Source organism: Notolabrus celidotus, chromosome 14 (assembly GCF_009762535.1).
Source record: "Notolabrus celidotus isolate fNotCel1 chromosome 14, fNotCel1.pri, whole genome shotgun sequence".
NCBI classification, from domain to species: domain Eukaryota; kingdom Metazoa; phylum Chordata; class Actinopteri; order Labriformes; family Labridae; genus Notolabrus; species Notolabrus celidotus.
In genome coordinates this window covers 7,177,103-7,198,399 of record NC_048285.1, presented here as the reverse complement: position 1 = coordinate 7,198,399, position 21,297 = coordinate 7,177,103, and the positions used below count along the sequence as shown (strand labels likewise).

The window sequence follows — 21,297 nt, the reverse complement described above, 5'->3', positions numbered from 1 at the left end:
CTCTGCTCACTAAGCTCCTTAATGGAGTCACTACAAGGGCAAATGCATTTTCATTTTTTTGCACATATATTCTTCTCTCTGCACATGCAGACTCGCCACAGGTGAGAGGATTGGAAATAAGTCTTTTATTTTTCATTTTTGAGGTCACTATTGCTGACCTGCAGTTTTGATGAGAGGTACATGTGAGCCACACGCCGTCAGACTCTGGAAAGGATTAACGCTGCCCTCTGACTCCGCACAAGACTGGCAAAGCTGCGGAGCAATTGGTAGATTACCCTTCACACAGCCAAATGCCATCTAATGATTATCTGGTAACATCTAAAGTGCAGTGGAAAGCCCCTCCTTTCGGATCCACTGCTCTGCCACAATGTTGTCCAGATGAGCGAATGAGTTTGATAAATCTCTCCTGATAGTTGTGAATAAATTGTCTTTGAAAACCAATGGCTGAGCCTCAGGTAGAGTTAAGTAACAGCTTCTCTATTTTTTACATAAAAACCCAGACTTATCTTCAGGGTGAGGTGAATGGAGGAAAGAGAATGTATGATTAATATCCCTGAGTGATCATCAATCTTGCAAGTAGCTTGAGGACACTGAAACAATATTTACCCAACAATTTATCTGCTGCCATGATACAAATACATCATAAAAAATAAGACAAGCTGGTGCTGCAATGTGCTGAGCTTTAAATGACATCACTGCAAAAAGAGGATGTACGGGAAAATGTCAAGTTAGCAGGTGTCTCACCCTGAAGGGATTCTATTTCACATAACCACCTGCATATTATTAACTACCAGGTAAAGATGCAAATAAGTTTACACTGAGTGTTAATTAAAAGATGATAACTCTTTGTATTCTTAACATGAGTCTGTTTTACTGTTCACAATAATCACCTAAGTTTAACATTTTCATCCGTGGTTTAGTCTAAACATTAGTTTTTCAGTGAGCAGAAAATAACAACAGCTGCTCCTGCATAAGGTCTTCTGTCTCGTTACTTTTCTGTTTTCTGCATTTTCTTCTCACTCAACCTGCTCAGTAACACAAATGTGTGGACTGATTAGAAGTGACATGTATAATCAGGTTGTCAGAATTAATGACTGTTGATATTTGACCAATCCGAGTATTTATCTCAGCGGGGTGATTAGTAAGAAAGCTGGGTGATAAATCTCACTAACTAATAGCCTGCATGAGGGTGAGTGAGTGCACATTAACATTCAGTGTGTTTTTTTTTTGTGCACTAATGTGATACAATCAGGAATTAAAGGTGACATATCATGCAAAATTGACTTTTTAATGGTTCTCTACCTGAAATATGTGTCCCTGGCATGTCTACAAACCCCCTGAGAATGAAAAGAATCCATTCTGCCCCTGTTTTGATTTCTCCACCTTTCTGTAAATGTGTGTGAAACGAGCCGTTTCAGACTTCCGTGTTTTTGTTATGTAACAACAATATCCAGTCTGTCACGGAGTCAGAGCTCAGAGCTTGTTCAGCCCATAGACTGTATAAAATAATACTGAATCCCCCCTCCGTTTTCCATTACCTGCACAAATGTGTGGTAACAAGGAGCTTAGGAGGGAGGCATGCTAGTTGTAGGCTGTCTTAATAAACACAAAGGTCGGTTTTACTCCCTACGTCTGCAGATTTGAAGATCTAGTAGATGATTTTTATTTGTCATGGATAAGTGCTAGCGCTAGTTAGCATAGCTACATGTCATAGCTGTGTACCAAGACACAAGTCGACATACTCACAAATAAAACAACAAGAAACACTAAATCTGTGACCAATCCTTCAGAAAAGGTCCCGCTGCCTTTCTGGCAGAGGTCGGTTTTACTCCCCACGTCTGCAGATTTGAAGATCTAGTGGATGTTTTTTATTTGTCATGGATAAGTGCTAGCGCTAATTAGCATAGCCACATAGCTACATGTTCATAGCTGTAGCTGTGTACCAAGACACACGTCTACATACTGATAAATAAAACAACAAAAAACACTAAATCTATGACCAATCCTTCAGAAAGGTCCTGCTACAGGCGCCTCTCCGTCAGGATCAGATTCTGGATCAGATTCAGAGGGTTGAAGTAACGTGATCTCTGAGCAGCCGTGTCTATTCAGCCAACATGTAAACATTAGATCAACGTGCTGGACAGCCGAGGCACATCCACTTCCTGAGGGGGCGTGGTCAGAGGGAAAACAGAGTGTTCTGAGGAGGACTGAAGAAGAGGGCTTTTCAGGCATGCCAAAATCTGATTTCAAAGTGTTTTTCTGAGCATAAACTTTAAAGACATGTTTTGGGGACCTCTTAGACCAATATACATTGATGAAAAAAGCGTGATATGTCACCTTTAATACCCATGTTAGACATTGAATTTTAAACAGTGTTTGATTTAATGTCTTGTCTTTTTTTTGGGTCTTTTACGCTCTGTATTCGTTATCAAGGGACACAACTGACTGAACATGATTGGACCATTATATTAATCATAATGTGTTGAAACCAGAGGACTTTTTTAACTTCTCTCAGAGTTCTTGCAGCACAAACTTCACAAGTGTCCACCTCTATAACAGTGGAAAAAACGTGCACACAGGGCACAAAAGGGAAGCTCAGAGGTAGTGGCTAAATGCAAAAACAGGAGATTATGTTTGATGATGAATTGAAAGATATCTTGTGTGCATAGTTTTTTCTAATGGGAGAGTAACTGTGCAGAATTATCGCATCTCAGTCAAAAGTTTTAGAAATACATTTGCTGAAAATATACGAAGGGACAAACAGACACAAGTTATCACAGAAACAGGAAAATGGAGACATAAACATATAATACATACCCTCTCAGGAGCTTGTAATAACTTAGTAGATGGTGCAGATGGGGTTTGCAGCGTTTAAAGGGGACAATAAAAATGTTCTAAAAGAGCTGTAAAATCTTAAGGTGAAGCTACAGATCATAAAATCTCCATGGCCAGATATTTTTCTTTTGTGACCTTGTTAATTAAAGCAACGTTTATCTGTCATTGTTAATACAGTGTTATTATCAAAATAATAAGGTTTGATTAACGAAAAAGAACAGGCGATAAAATAAAACTTACCTTAACAAATCCGCGGGAAACAATAGAGCACTTGGAACCCGGGAAGAAGTACAACACTCAGGTAAGAAATAACAAAGTACTAAGACAGAAGGGAGGAAACACAGAGACTAAATACCAACAGGGGCAATCAGACACAGATGAGACAACGAGACACAGGTGGAATTAATGAGTGTTCAATCAAACTGGAGGGAAACACGAGGACAGGAAGTGAAACTAAACCAGATACACAGGGGGCAAGAACTACACATTAAACAGGCCCGAACTAAGAAACACAAGAGAAAATAAATACACAGGGAATAAAGAACATAAGACATGAAACACAGACCACAACTTACACAAGGAGAACAACAAACTAATCTTAAAAGAAGACCTTAAGATTTTAAAGGCACTGAAATGTAACAGAGTCCTGCAGAGGCAAAAGGTCTCAAATTGTCTCAGGCTTTTTTCCAGACACAAACACGTAAACTTAGTTTGGCAGTGGACCATTACAATTTGAAATACACTTAGTCTGTTTGTTTTGAGGCTTTATCTCTTTAAATTTAAATGCTCAGTATTATGCATGTTGACATTTTCTCAGGAATGAATGCTGCGCTGCCCGTCAGCACCGCCTCCAAAGCCATTTTTATATGTCACTGTCTATTGACTTGTATGCACAAAACCACCATAAATCCACGATTAATGTAATGAGGTCAGGGTTTGATGGGCAACTGTAATGATGTGTACTCTGCATTCATATGGAGTAATGACAGTGATTTATCATTTATGGGATTATCATTAATATAAATGTAGGGCGATTAGTGGGAGCTGATCTTACAGTGTGCAGAAGTCGGTCTGAACTCTCTCATATCTGTCGGAAGGGGAGGCGAGGCAGCAATCAATCCGCAGATTAACAGCAACGTCCAGGCCAGTCTGCAGCCTGGACCCAGACTTTGTTTGGTTACACAGTGCGAGACAGCCAACAGGCTCGTAGACCGCAAAAAGGCTGCAAAGTAAAGTGCTCGCTCGGTCTGAGATCTGAAAAATAAATGAGCTATGAATAAAGTACGAAAAGAACAAAGAGAGAGATGTTTGCGAGAAAGGAAACAGCACAGGGGTGTACAGATATGTTATGTCAGCCTAAAAATAGATGCACATTAACATGCACACACAGTGGATTGAAGCGAACCTAATTTCAGCACAAAATAACCTCACCACATCTTTCACCACAGCCCACAAGGACATGGAACCAAATCTGCAAATCATGTTCAACTCAGTCTCACCTGTTGCCATGGCAGTGAAAGAAGAGAGCGGACCTGTAGTCTATTGTTTGTAATGACAACGGCAGATTGTGTGTGTCTGTGTGTGTGTGTGTGTGTGTGTGTGTGAGAGAGAGAGAGAGAGAGAGAGAGAGAGAGAGAGAGAGAGAGAGAGAGAGAGAGAGCATGTGTCGAAAGTAATCACACCTCCAACTTAAGTGACTCTGAGGTTGCTGCGGTAACTCAGCCTAATGATGCAGAAGGCACCAAAATTGGAGGAGATGTGTCACCTCACGTGTTTTTACCTGCAAACACCCCCACAAAAATACACACACACACACACACACACACACACACACACACACACACACACACACACACACACACACACACACACACACACACACACACACACAAAGTAAAATCACAGATAACAGGCTGTGAGTTATGAGCGCTCACGACACATCCAGGCTCCACTCATAGCTGTTCGTCTTGTGGAGTGTTTACTTGTGGCTGATGGATGAGATTTGGAGCACTCTTCTTCTCTGGTTCTCATCGGGAGAAACACACTGACTTAACAGTAACACAATGTCCGTTCCCAAAACCAGCACAGCTTTTATTCTCTCTGGCCCTCCGCCTGTCCTTCACGTCTATTTCCTGATTAAGGAGTTCAGAATCCTTTCAGAGGCACCCCGTTGTGATTTCAATTTCAATTTCAAATCCCTCCTCTCAGCCTTAATTCTTACTCATCTTTTCACTCATGATTGTACGCTTCCTCAGATTTTCTCTGTATTACCCTCCTAACCCCCTCTTGCACTTTTAAACAGGTTTTGTAGGACAAGTTGTGTGCTGTATGTCCAATCAAATACTGTAACTGTGTTAGTCCATGAAGTATATCAATCAATCAGACTTTATTTATAAAGCGATTTCATACAATGATATTGTAACATAAAGCACTGTACATAAAAACAACTTAAAATAGAATAAATTAAAATATATATTTATAAAAATAGACCCCCCCCCCCCCCCCCCCCCCCATCCTATTCCCAACCCCAGCCACGAACCCAAACCCTACCCACAATCCTAAGGTTAAGAACACAATATATGCAGCATTAATAATTACAATGAAAATAAATAAAGAAATGAAAAATAAAAAAGAAGTTGCTGAACAAACTGAGGAAACACTCATGATATATTGATGAGGAAACACTGGAGGTAAAATAAGATGTTAAAACTCAACAGAGGAAATTAAACTCCCCAAAATAAAATACATTTCTAAGATAATAAAATAATAAAATATTAAACCATTTAAAGAAAATAAGATGCTATATTTACAACATAAATTAAATGTATTAATTAATTTATTAAAATAAAATATAAAGTGACTAAAATTTGAACTAGATAATAAATAAAAAAATAAAAAAATAACGGTAAAGAGCAACTTCTGACCCCATCGTCCTTTCTTCTCTTTAACTGCATGACAAACTATATTTTTCCGTGATTGTCACAAACTAAATATCTGCCATTTTGTGTGGTAAAATAATTCCCTTTTATGAAATGAATACAAAATAAGGGCTGACGTTAGCATACCAGGAACATGCTAGTCTTAATTTGCTCATTAGTGCCTTGATTTTATACTTCCTTCAGACATCCTCTTTCTTTCCTCTCAGACTTGTGACTATTTTAGTTAGATAAAGACATTATTAGAAAGGGGAAAGCATCAACATTTGCAAGCATGCTCAATTTGCTGCTACTTGGACAAAGTTTTTTAAAAAGATGTACTGTGGTTTTCTGTCTCATCACTGTTGGAACCATTGTTCTTTATTTGGTAACCAGTGTGTTTTCAGTGAACACAGGCAAGTTTAACAATATTAGAGGGTGCAAAGCAGAGCAGAGCTGCCAAAATGTTTGCCTTTAGTCAAGATCAATAGAGCTGAATATGATTTGAATTATTAGTAAAGCTTTAATCCATCTCATTGCATTAATAATGAATTAACATCCTTTTTAAAAATGCTGGTGTGATCAGTTCTTCTGGCTTTTGCTTTTTAAAACTAATAATAGCTCAGAGTGTTTTTGCAAACTGACATTTATTTGGTTTTTATGTCTCTCACATAATGTTTTGTGATCCATTTTTACTCTTCTCAAAGGTTCCCTCTAACATTTCCCTCTGCTCTTTTATCCCTGCCATTTGTCTTCTCCACCGTCTGTCTCTATCCTCTCATACTCAGCATATCTAAAGAGCCTCTTCTGTAAAGGATATCTAAGTACATCTATCCCTACCTGACATAGTGAATCACTCTGGATTGCTGACTATTAACCCCATCTCTCTTTCTCCTGCAGGATCCTACTCACTGTAGTGGTGATCTTCCGTATCCTGATCGTGGCTATTGTTGGTGAGACAGTGTACGAGGATGAGCAGACCATGTTCATCTGCAACACTCTTCAGCCAGGCTGCAACCAGGCCTGCTACGACAAGGCCTTCCCCATTTCCCACATTCGCTACTGGGTCTTCCAGATAATCCTGGTGTGCACGCCCAGCCTCTGCTTCATCACCTACTCTGTCCACCAGTCAGCCAAGCAGAAAGACCGGCGCTACTCCTTTCTCTACCCGGTCATGGAGAGGGACTACGGGGGACGGGACGGGGCAAGAAAGCTCCGCAACATTAATGGGATTCTAGTTCAGCATGGCGGTGACGGTGGAGGAGGGAAGGAAGAACCGGACTGCCTGGAGGTGAAGGAGATCCCCAATGCCCCACGTGGCCTCACTCACGGGAAGAGCTCGAAGGTACGCCGACAAGAAGGGATCTCCCGCTTCTACATCATCCAGGTGGTGTTCCGGAATGCACTTGAGATCGGTTTCTTGGCAGGCCAATACTTCCTTTATGGCTTTAGCGTTCCTGGAATTTTCGAATGTGACCGCTACCCATGTCTGAAGGAGGTGGAGTGCTACGTGTCCCGCCCCACTGAAAAAACGGTTTTCCTGGTCTTCATGTTTGCGGTGAGCGGCATTTGCGTGGTCCTCAACCTGGCCGAGCTCAACCATCTGGGCTGGCGCAAGATCAAGGCCGCCATCCGGGGCGTCCAGGCCCGCAGGAAGTCTATCTGTGAGATCAGGAAGAAGGACATGGCACATCTGTCCCAGCCGCCCAATCTGGGACGCACACAGTCCAGCGAATCAGCCTACGTCTGATGAAGAGAAGAATCAGGAGGAGTGGGGATGAATGTGAAAGAGAGAATGAATAAATTATAATTTTAATTTAATAAAGATGACAGCGAGGTCAAACAAGATGACCTCTCCTCTGTGCCGATGGAATGAAACACAGAATGTAAAGAGACCCAACCTCTGGCTCAAGGACTTTAAGAGCCAGGAGAGAGGAGAGACAGATGACGATTAAAAATCATAGAGAGGATTAAAGAGGACCAAAAGCTCTGCGATCTGCAGATGAACATGATGAACATGTTTTGATCTCATAAGGAGAACATTCGACTGCCATTTTATACTCTTGTCTTTTTTTTTTGACTAATTAGCCTTCCCCTCGTTTTCTTTTAAAGTAAGGAACTAAATCCTCAAGGGGCCGTAGAGGGGAGGACTAGAGATGAGGAAAAGAGGGGAAGGGAGAGGAGAGGCTGTTTTGTATTCTTTGGGGATATCTGAAGATGATGGCGGTGTTTGATGCATCCCATGGTGCTTTTCTTCTGGACTGTGTCAGCCTCGATAAAAAAAAAGGAAAAGACAAGATAGGGGATAGGACAGCGAAGATGAGCAGCAAACATCATTAAAATAGGAACGGAAGAACTGTCAAAGCCATGACGGACTGGAGAACACGAAGGTGAGTTTGTGAGGGTGACGGAGGAGGTTGGAGACATCACGCTCATGAGAAAACAGATGATAGAACCAAGGAAGGTTTTTTTCTTTTGCTTCCTCTCTACGCCGGAGACTCAGTGTCGACCGAGGCCAAGAGAGAAAGAGGAGCTGCCTCTGATCAGTGTCAGCCTCGCCTCTGTTGAAAAACAGCGTCACAAGCCAAAACCAAGAGAAGAAGACTGACGATGTTTATGCTTTGTCTCCTGACAAAATATGGTTTTAACACAAACAAGAGCGAGCGAGTACCATAAACACTTTGTCCCCTCCCTCTCCCCTATCTCGCTCTCTCTGCTCCATGGTTGGCAGCTATATAGAGCCCAGGGGCTTCAAATGACAGTAACTCCCGCTGCTCTCCTTCTGTGAAAACTTTGGAGAGGAACTGACTTACTAATGGACGACCAGAGAGTAAACATCAGCCTCTCCTGAAGCACAAACCAAACTAGCCTCTGTCCAGCATTCCAGCGTGCTGAGAGACGAAGGCGAGTCAGAGGAGAGAGAGAGAACAGATCACTTTTATTATTTTACAAATTTTATAAAATATATCACCATAAGTTATGTTTTTTTTGTTTTGAGAAAGCGATGGTGCCATCCTTAAGATATTTAATTATTGTTGAAAAGTTACATAGAGTATATCATGATAATAATATTTATCCATTTAGAATATATCCAGATAGATTTTATTTATCTTCTTGGGGCGGGTTGGTCGGGACATCATGTTGCTTTTTTTTTTATCTGTATACAATGTTTGTCTTTTTTCATTTTTGTTTAGTTTGAAGGATTTTTCACTGATGGGACTGATTAACAGCGTGTTTGGGTCGGGATGGTTTGAGTTTTGTTCTGAAACACGATGAGGCTGTGCAGCTGATTTTTTATTTGTAGCTTTTTAGCAAATCTCTTCTACTGTTACTTAACTGCATTTAATATGTAGAACACAGCAACTGTACTTTTTTGTGTGTTTTCCACAGAGAGCCTTGGTTTTCTTCAAAGTCAGCTGCACAGCTTCAGGCCCTGGAGGCCTGTGAGCCATTAGAAAAAGGCATGTTTACAAGACGTGATGTTTCTTGAATGATCAAGCTATGTAACCGATGAGTAGTTACTCTATAGGGATGGTGGTGTTCTTGAATCTCAGTGGTTTCATTTTGCATTTCTTTCCTGACTGGATTTCAACATGCATGCCTTGTAAGAGTAAAGAATGACATGAAAGGAAAAGATAAAGATGATGGGGATTGTTGCACCTTGATTAATGCAGAGGAGTGGGAGAGTGGCAGACTGAAGGAACTTGTGTTGGGATCACACAGCAGCAAATGCATCATTTAAAACAGGAAGCTGTCACACCGTGGGCCTGTGAAACCAGACATTTCAGTGGACCACATTTGGCATCGTAATTCAATTATTAAACTCACATGAACACAAAGAAACACACTGCACCTGCTGGTGTTGTCAGGGGCGTGTCCGGACTTCTTTACTGGGGTGTCTCAGCTGGGGCACCGATGTATGCTGGGGTGGCATGAAGTGTGCAGACACATACATTATATGAATCACATTTTTTACCCTTTAAATCTCCACAAATCTACTTTAACTACCAACATTACAGTACAAATGTAATATTCCTGTGCATGTTATTAGATACAGGTAGGACACAACAGAGTGGCTCCACATACATTTTCAGACTTTGAAAGAGGACGTTAGTCAAAATGACAATTTGGAGTATATAAACTGCAAGCAAACGTCTGCACACTTTGCATGCACACTGTCTAAATGCCAACAACATATTTATTGGCAGCATTTTAGTGCTGAAATGTTGCCAATACATGTATTGGTGACAGTGTGCTGGAGTTAGCTTGCACATTTTGATGGCCTGATTCCTGTCCTATGAGCTTGTCTAAAATTTAAAGTACCAACAAAATAAAACATGCAGCATTTAAATGTAAGGACTACAGTATAGCACCCTTTTGCAACATCTGCCATTCAATGACTTTTAATAGTAGTCCCCCCTCTGACAAGCAAACAGCCAATCAGAGGTTAGGATTTTCAGGTTTCGGTGCCACCCCTCTGAACACGCCCCTTCCTGCAATTAACATCCACAAGCACAAAGCAGCAAAAATGTTCCATGCTCAAACACTTCTCTTCTAATCGGATCACTGATCATCGACTCCATAGACTGAGATACTGAAGGAGTTCACGTGCATCAACACAGCTGATAAAAATTTGATTTAATTGATCTGATTTAGTGTGTAAAATAACATTCCCCAAGTTTCGAACTGAATGGCCTTATGTAGCATAACATTTTAGCAGCTTTGCACTGCCAATACAGAGGTTGATTACAACCAATGCACTAATGCTACTCCCCAGTGTTTGAAGACACCGCATAGAGAAATGCCGACATATACCACATTGCAGCTACAGCATATATTGTGTCATATTATTTAGTGTACTGTAGCATCAGCTGTTTGAAATTAGATTTGAAAAAAACTCTTGTAAATAGTTTTATTGTTTAACTTTTTGTTGGATCTGATTCCTTCAACTTGCCTTATTGCTTGTATTTAAATTAGTTTCCTACATTTCCCAAAATGCCTTGGGACAACTCCTTAGTCCTTTGCTAAGGCAACATGAAAAGACAAACCCCCTTACCTTTGAGAGATCGCGAATCTTGAGTCACTGCTTAACATTCGCAAATAAAGAGAAAAGTAAAATGCAGCAAATGACAAATTCACTGCCTACAAATTTAAGCACAGCTTGCAGCAAATCACCAAAGCGCTACAGTACATGACAAATATTTACTTCCTTTAATTTCCCTGTCTGTAGTTTTCTAGAGGAGGATAATGTGTGTATTCAAACACCATTGTAGCTGTTCTGGAAATACCTAGACATGACACAGTGTTATGTAACAGTTAGAATGGAGGATAAACACGCGTTCTCCAGAGCTGCAGTTCGTCTCGTGTAACAACAACAGCCGATGAACGGGAGAGATCTATCAACACTCTCTCCATTCACAGCCGCTGTCATAATCTCTGTGATTCTTACAGGTGATTATCCCCAGATTTAGTCTCCTCTGAGGATCTCCATGGCTCAATGGGATCCGGCGCTCTATTGTGTGCGCTGAGAAGGACAAATAAGCTCACGGGGCACGCCAGAGCGCCTGACACTAAAGGCTGAATCACGGCTCCTCTCATTTACCAAGACCCTGTGCTGCTAGCAAAGGCTTATACGCTGACCTTGAGCTTTAAGGCCAAGCCGATGTCCTGTGCTATACGCAGTCGCTGTGCAGAACAGACCTAATCTCCACAGGGCACAGGTCAATGCTAGGGTGAGGCCTATTTTTAGGGAATGGTAGATGCAAACATGCTGAACATATACCCATTCTAAGAAAACAAGCAAATCTGGATGTAACAGTGGTTTCATTTTGGTTTCTTCCTGTTGGACTCTGTTGTTATGTCTGGTTTCATTCAGATCAGAAGCACACATACACACAGTGCAAGGATGTAGACGGCCATAAATGTGTCCTGGTCTTCTTCGGTTTACATTTGTCCAGCGTTCATTAGTGACTCACGGCTCCTGAAGTTTTACAGCCAGTGGGTACACAGCTTTCCAAAGAAGAAGCCGGCCCCAGCTCTTCCAACAGTCCACTACTCCCCACAGTCTCTTGTTTTTTTTTCTATTTGTCAATGTGAAATGAATTATGCAATTTTTTTTTTCTCATTTGCTTATCTTTTTTGACTTGTGGATTCATTTTGTTGTCTGTTGCTCTTTTTGTGCAGTGACATATCGAAAAAGAAAGATGTTTTTTTCTATGTAAAAGAACAAAAAGTTTTTTTAATGTTTAAAATCAAGGGTAGAACGTTGAAATATAAAACTAGCAGAAAAAAAAAAAATTCTTCCCTTGCCAAAGTGATATGCAAAATTACATTAATTTTAAAAGATTTTTTAACTGCATGTGTAATGGCTATAATAGCATGTTTCTATGTTTTCTTCAACAGACTCTTTACTGAAGACTTTTTTTTTGGTTCAAACTGTGGAGCGAAGCTATTACGTCTTGATGCCAAGTGTGAATTTTAACAACCCGGTTGTTCAGATGGTACAGATTCAGGCAGATAAATCCAACTCAGTGATGTTCAAACTTTCTATTACAGGTTATCAGACTCAGTTCCTACTCCAAGAAGATTATATAAACCACAATGTACAGATAAATCTTTCCAATTTTGACAAATTTGCACATGAATTGATACCTTTATAATGTTTAACAAGATATTTAATGTATAAGCCAGTCAGTCAATTGACCTACTGTAAAACACAGGGTACACAGATATACAAGCGAACAGGTACAAGACTGACATAAGATGTCAGATGAAGACATTCCAGGGTTTAGTCCCCAGCACAATGTGTAACTAGCCTGCAATGAAGAGCCTCAAAGATTTCAGTAGAAGTAAAACCTCAGTGAAGCTCCTTATGGACAACAAAACCGGGTGCAGTACACGGACAGCAGACTCAGGAAAGAAAACAATGCTGATCTTTTACAACAATCTTTTCTAGTAAAAATCCTGTTCACTGTAACAGACAAGAAACGTTCCTAGAAATAGAACTAAAACATTTCACCATCACTATAGACCAATTTTAAGAAGTGGACGAAGCCATTGTAGTGATCAATTGCCATTGATTTGTGAACACCAATTTGAAAGCCTCAATTTCAGGGTTCTGACTGTTACCCTCTCTGTATTTGACACCAACTGTAACTATACATTTATGCTATGTTTCCATTTGTATTATGCTCTTCTGAAGGAACACTTCCTCCAAATTTTCCAAAAACGGTTTGTTCCTGAATGTTACTTGACAGTATGAATCTTCCCTGTGGGACAAGGGGTCTCGAAAGGCAGGACATTACATCAAAAGTTTGCTGTAACAGCTACAGCGTCATATTACTAACATGAATTTGGACAAAGCAACACAGATATGAGGAGACCACTGCCCGCTTGCTTGCGGTGAATTTACCAGAATATTTCCAGCTGTGTTTTCACATTAGCTCACTCCAACTTATTGGTGAAATTTTACTTTGGGGCTCAAAGACCAAGGTCCCCGCTAAGTTTAGGTGTTAAATTGTGTTTATGTCACAGATGTAGCCCATCGTGAATATTTCTTTCAGTTTTCAGGAGTTTTGTGCATATGTGACTACAGCTAATGCTAGTCGACAGGCCATCATAGTTGTGCCTTGTCAATCACAGGTAGCTGCCCCCAAAAGCAAACTTTCTTTATTGGCTCCTTTAGTCTACACCATGCTGTATTTAAGAAGACTTAAAACTGGTAATTGAGACCTGTCTTGAACTCTGTCTTCTTTTTACCAACTGTGGAGTCGCCCCCTGCTGGTCGTTCGTAATAATGCAAGTTTCAGGCACTTGTGCTTTACTTTTAAAACCAGAGAGGCCAAGTCCACTTCTTACATGAAGTCTATGTCAGCATTCTTTCCATTTACCATCGAATTGTGTACTGTAGAGCCCTCCTACTAAAAATTGTCCTTAAGCCAGATATATCACCCCTCGGTGCTGTTATGGTTCAACTCTTTACCAAAAACATGACAACAAACACATTCCCTTGTAAACAGCAAACAACTGCCCCACACTCTTCAAGCCATGTAGCAACGCAGGATTTCTTAAAGGAAAATTTAAAAATCACGACTGTTACTTACAAAAGTTTTGTGCAGGTACGGTACCGTTTTTTATGAACCCGTCTGAACTAGCAGAACAGTAGCAAACAATTTGATCCTCAGGATTGCAGCCGGTAACTGAGCTGTTTCATTCATTAACGCAGAGTTCAGTGAAGTACAACATTAGTCTTTATACTGCTGACAAAAAAACCTACAATTATTTGAACAGGTTGAATATGAAGCCAATCCGACAGGCTTCTTTGTTGCCCTTGAGAACATTTTGAAGCGTCCCCCTTTTACATTCAAGGGCTTCTTACTTGTTACAAATTAAAAGCCATAGTTTGAAAAACAACAACATTTACAACATGACTTGGTGAATTACTTTGAAATTGTACAACATGCACTCACAGGCCAAGTTTAATTACATTCCTATGTAGACGATTAGGGAGTCCTCTTTGGATTTGAATCGAAATTAGACATCTTGTATCCACTGAAAAGCTTTTTACTGTGTTTAATGAAAGAGAGAAGTGTACGTTTTACAGCTCCTTTTATCCAGATGTTCAATGTAATTTTCATTTCATTCTAAAAATAGGCCTATGCTCCCTCCTCCCCCCTCCAGCCCTGTCAAACACTGGTGCTGCTTTCCTCTGGTCTGGATTATAACCATTTCTGGGTTCAGAAAAGGACCTCTCAGCCTCCCACTAATCTGCAATAATATCAATTGTGATTACTTTATCTAATTACTCTGAGTGGCAGACACAGGCAGAGCGGAATTAAGCCAAATAGCCCCTGAGCATCCCTCTATCTTTCTCTCTCACCAGCTCTGTGACTACCTACTAGCTGCGGGGTTTGAGGATTTAAGATTATGACCTGAGAAAACCTCAAAGTGTTCTAAAAAAATCTGAACTTTGCAGAGTGTCGGGTTTAAATTTGAAAAACAACAAAAGGATCATGAACATGTGGCGCAGAGGAAGACGAACCTCAGAGTCACCTTTCACCTTTCCACTTATCCTCAAAGACCTCTTGAGCTAAGACCCGGCCTCTTTTATGGCGTGACGTGTGTCTGTAAGCTGTGTGAGAGGGGAGATGTTACAGTACGAGGGATGACACATGAACGCGGTGGTGTGTCGGGGGGGGGGAGGGGGAGCAACGTCAAGTTCAGCCAATATTTGGCGTCATATAGAGGATCACATTTAAGGGAAAAATAGTGACATATCTCTACCCTTGAAACTTCTTCTGCGTAGCTTCTATACTGTGTCTGTACGGCTGTAAAAAGCATGGACTAAAACAGAAATGATGAAACACACGCTCAAACACGCTCACGCTTTGTAATCCTCATCTAAAAATCTGTCGACTGCAGATTTTACGGTGTAGCTGACGGACCTTCGTGGAAGGTTCACTGTATATTTCTGACTGGTGTACTGTATGTAAAGACTGAATAAAACCTTGAATGTTACATCAAGCCTGAACTGGCCTCGTGCCTGCTGATTTATGACCTGAAAGCGTTTCTGTGTGTGTGTGTGTGTGTGTGTGTGTGTGTGTGTGTGTGTGTGTGTGTGTGTGTGTGTGTGTGTGTGTGTGTGTTTGTGTGTATTTCTTGTAGGATGGGAATGTGTGTACAGAAAACGTGAGTGGGTGGATTTTAGAGAATGCAGGAGTGATGGGATTTAGGACACAAAAATACATTCTGTGGTGTGAAGGAAAGGGAACGAAGGTGGCAACAATCCCTATTGATACAGTTCTAAAAATAGCCGCCTGAAAACAGTATCAGCAGAGCGGTGCATGCTGCCCAGCTGGTTGGCGTAATGACATTTCTGAACTCAATAGGTGACACTGAAACCTTTCAGCGGGATTAAAACCTTTAGACCATGGCTCTGATGAAAAAGAGAGGAAACATGTATGTGTGTGTGAGAGTGTGAGTGTGTGTGGACAATCATATTTCCTTTAAATCCTCTTTAAGTGAATGCACAGTTTGTGTGAGTGCAGCAGTGTGTGTTCTGTATGTGCATGGGTGCATCACGTTACCAAACCCCTGTGTGTGTTTTTTTTCTTCTTTTTGGTGTGTGCAAGTTGTGTGTATGTATGTATGTGTGTGTGTGTCCAACCCCCACCCACCTTCTTTAGCAAGGTCACATGGTGGCTGCGCTGGACTGGGATTGAAGGCTTGTTGCCACGGCGATAAGCCAGCCGGTAATATCTCTAAGCACAGCCAGGATTAATCTGCCGACAGATGGCTGGCTGCTCAGCATCACTTCCTGAAACACACATTATTATACGCACACTCACATAGACGCACACACACATATGATTCATATTCACCATCATCATCCTCATCATTACTGTCCTAACACTACCTTCACTTCCCATCTCTGCGTGCGAACACACACACACACACGCACACAGAGACAATCATCATTTCTTCACACCAACGCTATTATGGAAGCCATCCACTAAAGTATTATCATCATTACTGCAGCAGCCTTCATCACCACCATCATTTCCCTTCATCCTCATCTTCACCATCCTCTTCCTCTTCCTACTGACCACCCCTCTTTTCTTCATCACTGTATCCATTACCACCACTATCATCTAAAATCGCAGTGGTCATTACTGAAAACAGCCCTGGTCCTGTTGGGATCAATACACCAGGCAGCGGTTAAATCACTGCGTGCGCCTCTGCATGCAGCTCCACTCATTTATCAGCTCAGCCTCATGAGAGCAGAAGCATAGTTCATAGTTCATGGGGTCTGCAGCTCATCCTCAAGAAGACTTCTTGATTGACTTTGCAGAGAGTTCCTATCAACTCAGAAGAGTGCTTACAGCAGTGAAAATAATGAAATCTTATGTGTAGCTCATCGCTGCAAACTTTTCTTCAGAATAAAAGTCTAATTTACTATTTTATAAGTTTGTTGTTGTTGTGTCCATTGCTTTACAAATGTGGACGTTTGTAGTGACAATCCTCTATTAAAGGAGTCATATAGCAGGCAGGTGATTGGTGCTGTGTGTAGTGCAGTTTGTGATCAAGCGGCAACCTCCGGTCTCAAAATATGAAGCCCATGAATTCGCTTGAGGCTGGCTGCAGAAACAATAGAAACTACATACACACCAATTTTTAAAAAAGGCAATCTTTGCAGCATTAATAAACATGTTCACAGCCTGGATTAAAAAATGGCTTGGGTCTAGCTAATTTCTCCTTCCTTGTGCCCGCCTTAGCTGCACCAGTGCAATATGTCAGCCGCTGGTGGTCTTTTGGCTTCAAAGTTCACAGTGAGCAAAGATAAAGTTAATTGTCCACTCTATGTACAGTGAACGTGTTTAACCGTTCAGGCTGATGATTCTGGGTTCATGTCCAGTGCACGGAAAGTAGAAGGTTGAGGCAACGACAGTACAAGGATGAGGCAGGGAGGAGCAAGACCAAAAGCAATGAAGAAAGCAAATCAAGGAAAATCTGAATAAGAAGGAGAAAAAGCAGTGAGAGGACAGAAATAAAAACGCACTCTTGGTATAAGGTGGTAGTATTAGAAACAGGAAATCATGCAGAAGTGTCTGGTTCTGTCCAATCAGAAGCAACAAGTGTTGTCCCCCTTTTTGTTTGTTGTTGTGTTTTTTTCCCTTCGGGGCCACAGTAAATCCCAGCTTCATCAGATAAATGTAAAAACAGCCTCAGGAGTTAAATTTGCACATAAATCATTCTGCGAAACAGAGCAGAGCAAAACTAGGTGATGCCTATTTTTGAGTGGAGGATACTTCCATAGGTGATTAACTCAGCAGTTATAATGGTTCACATGATTGCCTGAAACTATGATCATACTGTGACTATTTCTTAATTAGTTCCCTTATTCAGTTAATTACCATAAAGAACACTGTGTGCAGCTTGATTTGTGTCTGATAACGTGGTCAGCATTTCTTATCAGTTAGGGCTCCCAAGCGCAGCTCACATGTATTATTAATAAAGGTGTGATATCAGCCTTTTTAAGCTCGAAGCAGTGTCCCAAAAACAGAGCGATTAGAGGAGATATGAAGGGGTGACTGGCCTTGTTATCACAAATTGACTAAAAGAGAGATGCAGAGAAGTTTTTATTTCACACGAAGGTAAAGCAGAGTTCTATGGTGTAAAGTAGAAGTATTTAAACCTGTGACATTTCACTCTCTTAACACTTTTGCTTGAGTGATGTCTTAGTTGAATAATTTAGTTGATTGAATTCATCAAAACAACAAAATTTCTCACTTTATTTGCTGTAGAATGTATCGCCAAATTGATGTTTTGACTAAGAACGAAAAATAGTCTCCCAGGAGCCTGTCCTGGCTTTGTCACTGAAATACAATGGAAAGAAGTCCTCAATGAAAGCTACATGGAGGCAGTGAGAATGTGCAGCCTACCTGCAGCACACAGGTTGCAAGCAAGTGACTGAGCTAACACTCCTCCTCTCAAGTAACTCAGCCTGTCAAAGGGAATGCTTGTATAATCTTAAGGGTTGAGATGTTCAGTGGAGGAAAGGATCATGGATTTGGGGGGACAGGGGGACGGGACAAATCAACACAAACATAAAGAGCTTTGATTTTAGTTTCTTTTGACAGGTAATGTCTTTTGTTACCTTATCAGAGGCATTCACTACATTTGAACATTTGAACTCCCACCAAAAGCTCTTTCAAATTAAGGCAGACCAAATGTTGACTTGTTCTTATTTAAGGTTGCCTTAAAGAGAGACAGCAGCAGATCAGTGAGACAGAGAGCTGAGGGACAACTGAAAGAAGCTGGTTTCACAATAGTGATAAAATAAGCTGAATCACTCTGACTGAAATATAACATCCACTCCCTGGACACCAGCTCAACTTCAAGAAGCATTTTGTGTCTTTTATCTAAATTAGCTTCCTTTTATTCTTTTTTTAAACTCAGCTGCTGCCCCGTAAAGTTCTGCTGTGCATGACGTGACAGGCTGTGGGCAAAGTAAGAAAGAAAGAGAGTCATTACCATAAACATGAGCCCAGATGAGATGCTGTTATAAAAACTACACTAGCCAAAGAGAGAGGAGGAGGAGATAAGGATCATGGAGCAAGTAACGACCGAACAGAGCAAGAGGGAGAATTACTGGAGAGTTGTTTTCATGCTGAGCAGAAAGGAAACAAAAAAAAGAGCAAAGTAGCAGAGGAGCAATATTGTTGATGGTAAAAACACAGGGGGGAATGATAGAAGAGAGGAGGGCTTGGGGAAGAAGGAAACAAGAAAGGCCTGGAGCAATGTTTAGGCGGGGAAGTAGGATAGAGGAGAGATGCAAAGACCAAGGATGAAGCCTGGAGGCAAGGGGAGGGAGAGGGAGGCAGAGGAGATGCACAGTACAAGGGAGGAAGGGAGGAAGGGGAAGCTGAATTAAAATGAGGAAATTTAGAAGGTAAGGGAATTTAAAAAGAACAAACAAAAGTGAGGATGCAAGAAGACGTTTTATGTCCAAGAGGAAATGAAGTACGGGAGAGAGAAAGGGGGGCTGATGGAGCGAGACATTGAGAGGTTTAAGAGCGCTGCTGCAGCCGCAGAGCTGGGGTAAGAGAACATGGGAACATGCTGGCTGTTCTGCCTGGCTGCATCTGCTCTGTCTTTAGGGAGAGCAGCTGAGGAGGAGAGTAAGAGGGTGAGGCAGAGGGGGAGGAGGAGGAGGAAGGATTGCTCTAGGTTTGAATTCAGAGCAGATATGGAAAGAGAGAGAGGTTAGCTAGAGAGAGAGAGAGACATTTGAGAGGAAGAGGGAGCGAGGGGAGAGGAAAGGCTTCATTGACGATGATGATGAACTGACTGTCAAGTTGTTAAAACCAAAAGTGGCCCACTGAGAGTCAAGAGGGAGCGCAAAGAGAGACAAATGGACAGAGACTGTGGGGGGAAAGGAGCACTTTAATAGTAGAAGCACAATGAAAGAAAGATTAAAGAAAGGCTGAGTGGAAAAAGAGTGAAGTGGGAGCAGCGTTCCAGGAGGCGTTTTTAGAAAGATTGAGTAGCAAGACAACGAAAAAAGACAAAGTAAGAGGGACAGTAAGTCACGAGAGGAACCGAGGAGAGAGAGAGAGAGAGGGAGGGAGAGGGAGACAGAGAAAAAATAAGGAGAGGAGAGAGAATCGTGTCAGAGTGATTGTGAGACGGCGAGGCAGTTGCTCTGGGCAGGGTGAGAGGAAGTGATGCGTGCCCTAACAGGAAGGAGCAGATCTCGGCAGCACGCGCCAATCAAACACCAGTCCTCCCAGGCGCCCTCCTTGACCACCAGCACAAACACACATATATTACCAGCACGTGCACACACACACACACACACACACACACCCGCATGGAGGCATTATGAAGTAATGAGGGGGGATCCTGGAACCGCCATGACAACAGACAATGAATGTACTTGCACAAAACACAGGATTAACTGGAGCATTGTGGAAGCTCACATGAGCCGCTCATACACACACACACACACACACACACACACACACACACACACACACACACACACACATGCACACACACACACACACACACACACACACACACACACACACACACACACACAAACAGGTCAGTTGGCAGGCCCTCAGTGGCATGACACAGTGTCCCAGCGATGTCTGGTTAGTTTCTTTGCCCCAGCGAGCCACAGTTTCTGTTCCTCTGCACTCACACGCAATCCAAACAACATATAGCTGTTCCGTGAGATGTGCATCCAGTTAATAGGAGCCTATAAAGTAAAGTGTACACAAACTGGGATGCAGACCTACATGTCACACATCCAACATTTAACAGAATCAGATTGGGTGTTCAACAGTTCTGTGTCTCTTTCTAAAAATACTTTGTGTTCTTAGGAGGACATTTAAGGTTTCTCAGACCAGGCTGAAACACTATAAATATTTATTTCTACTTGTGTCTTTTAACAGGTGATGTAGGATATCCCAAGAGGTTGCAAAAGGACTCAATGTGGAAACTATAGCATGGAATAGCTGCTGCCCAATGTTGTTTTTCTGTGGACTGTGTATGATTTTTTTCTCTGAGCAAGTTTAGGAGAGTCACAAATATTTATCTACAGGGACATTGAAGTATCTGTCCTTACCTGGCAGTGTTAAATGCTCAATTCTGATTGGTCAAAACCCCACAACAACGGTAGTTCTTAATAACAGTATTAACATTAGCTATATCATGATCACACTTGTCATATCAATTCAACCAGTGGAAAGGTGTTCCTTCATATTTCACCTCTGCCCGTCGACACTGTGGCAAAAACATTAGTTTCCGTCTCAAGCAGAGCAGCTTGAGGAGCTACTGGACCCCAACCATCTCTGAAAAGGTAAAGTGGAGCAACTTAAACCATGAAAGTTTTGAAATTTGCATCATTTATTTAAAAAAATGTGTCATCTTCAAAGCTCAGAGAAGAAGGAAAGCTGTATGAAGACATAAATCAACATAAGGCGTCCCGCTCATGTTCACCTTAGTGTGAATCATAACAAATAAGCAGGCTATTGAGTTG

At 41.5% G+C, this 21,297-nt stretch overlaps 1 protein-coding gene across 1 annotated transcript in view; it reads left to right on the top strand.

The window, feature by feature from the left end:
• Positions 1–7,500, top strand: part of LOC117825539 (gap junction delta-2 protein) — a 30,814-nt gene extending 23,314 nt beyond the window's left edge. The window contains exon 2 of the mRNA XM_034701439.1: positions 6,651–7,500. Within this exon, the coding sequence (XP_034557330.1) occupies positions 6,651–7,500 (850 nt within the window). The remainder of the gene's footprint in view (positions 1–6,650) is intronic.
• The last annotated feature ends 13,797 nt before the right edge of the window (positions 7,501–21,297 follow it).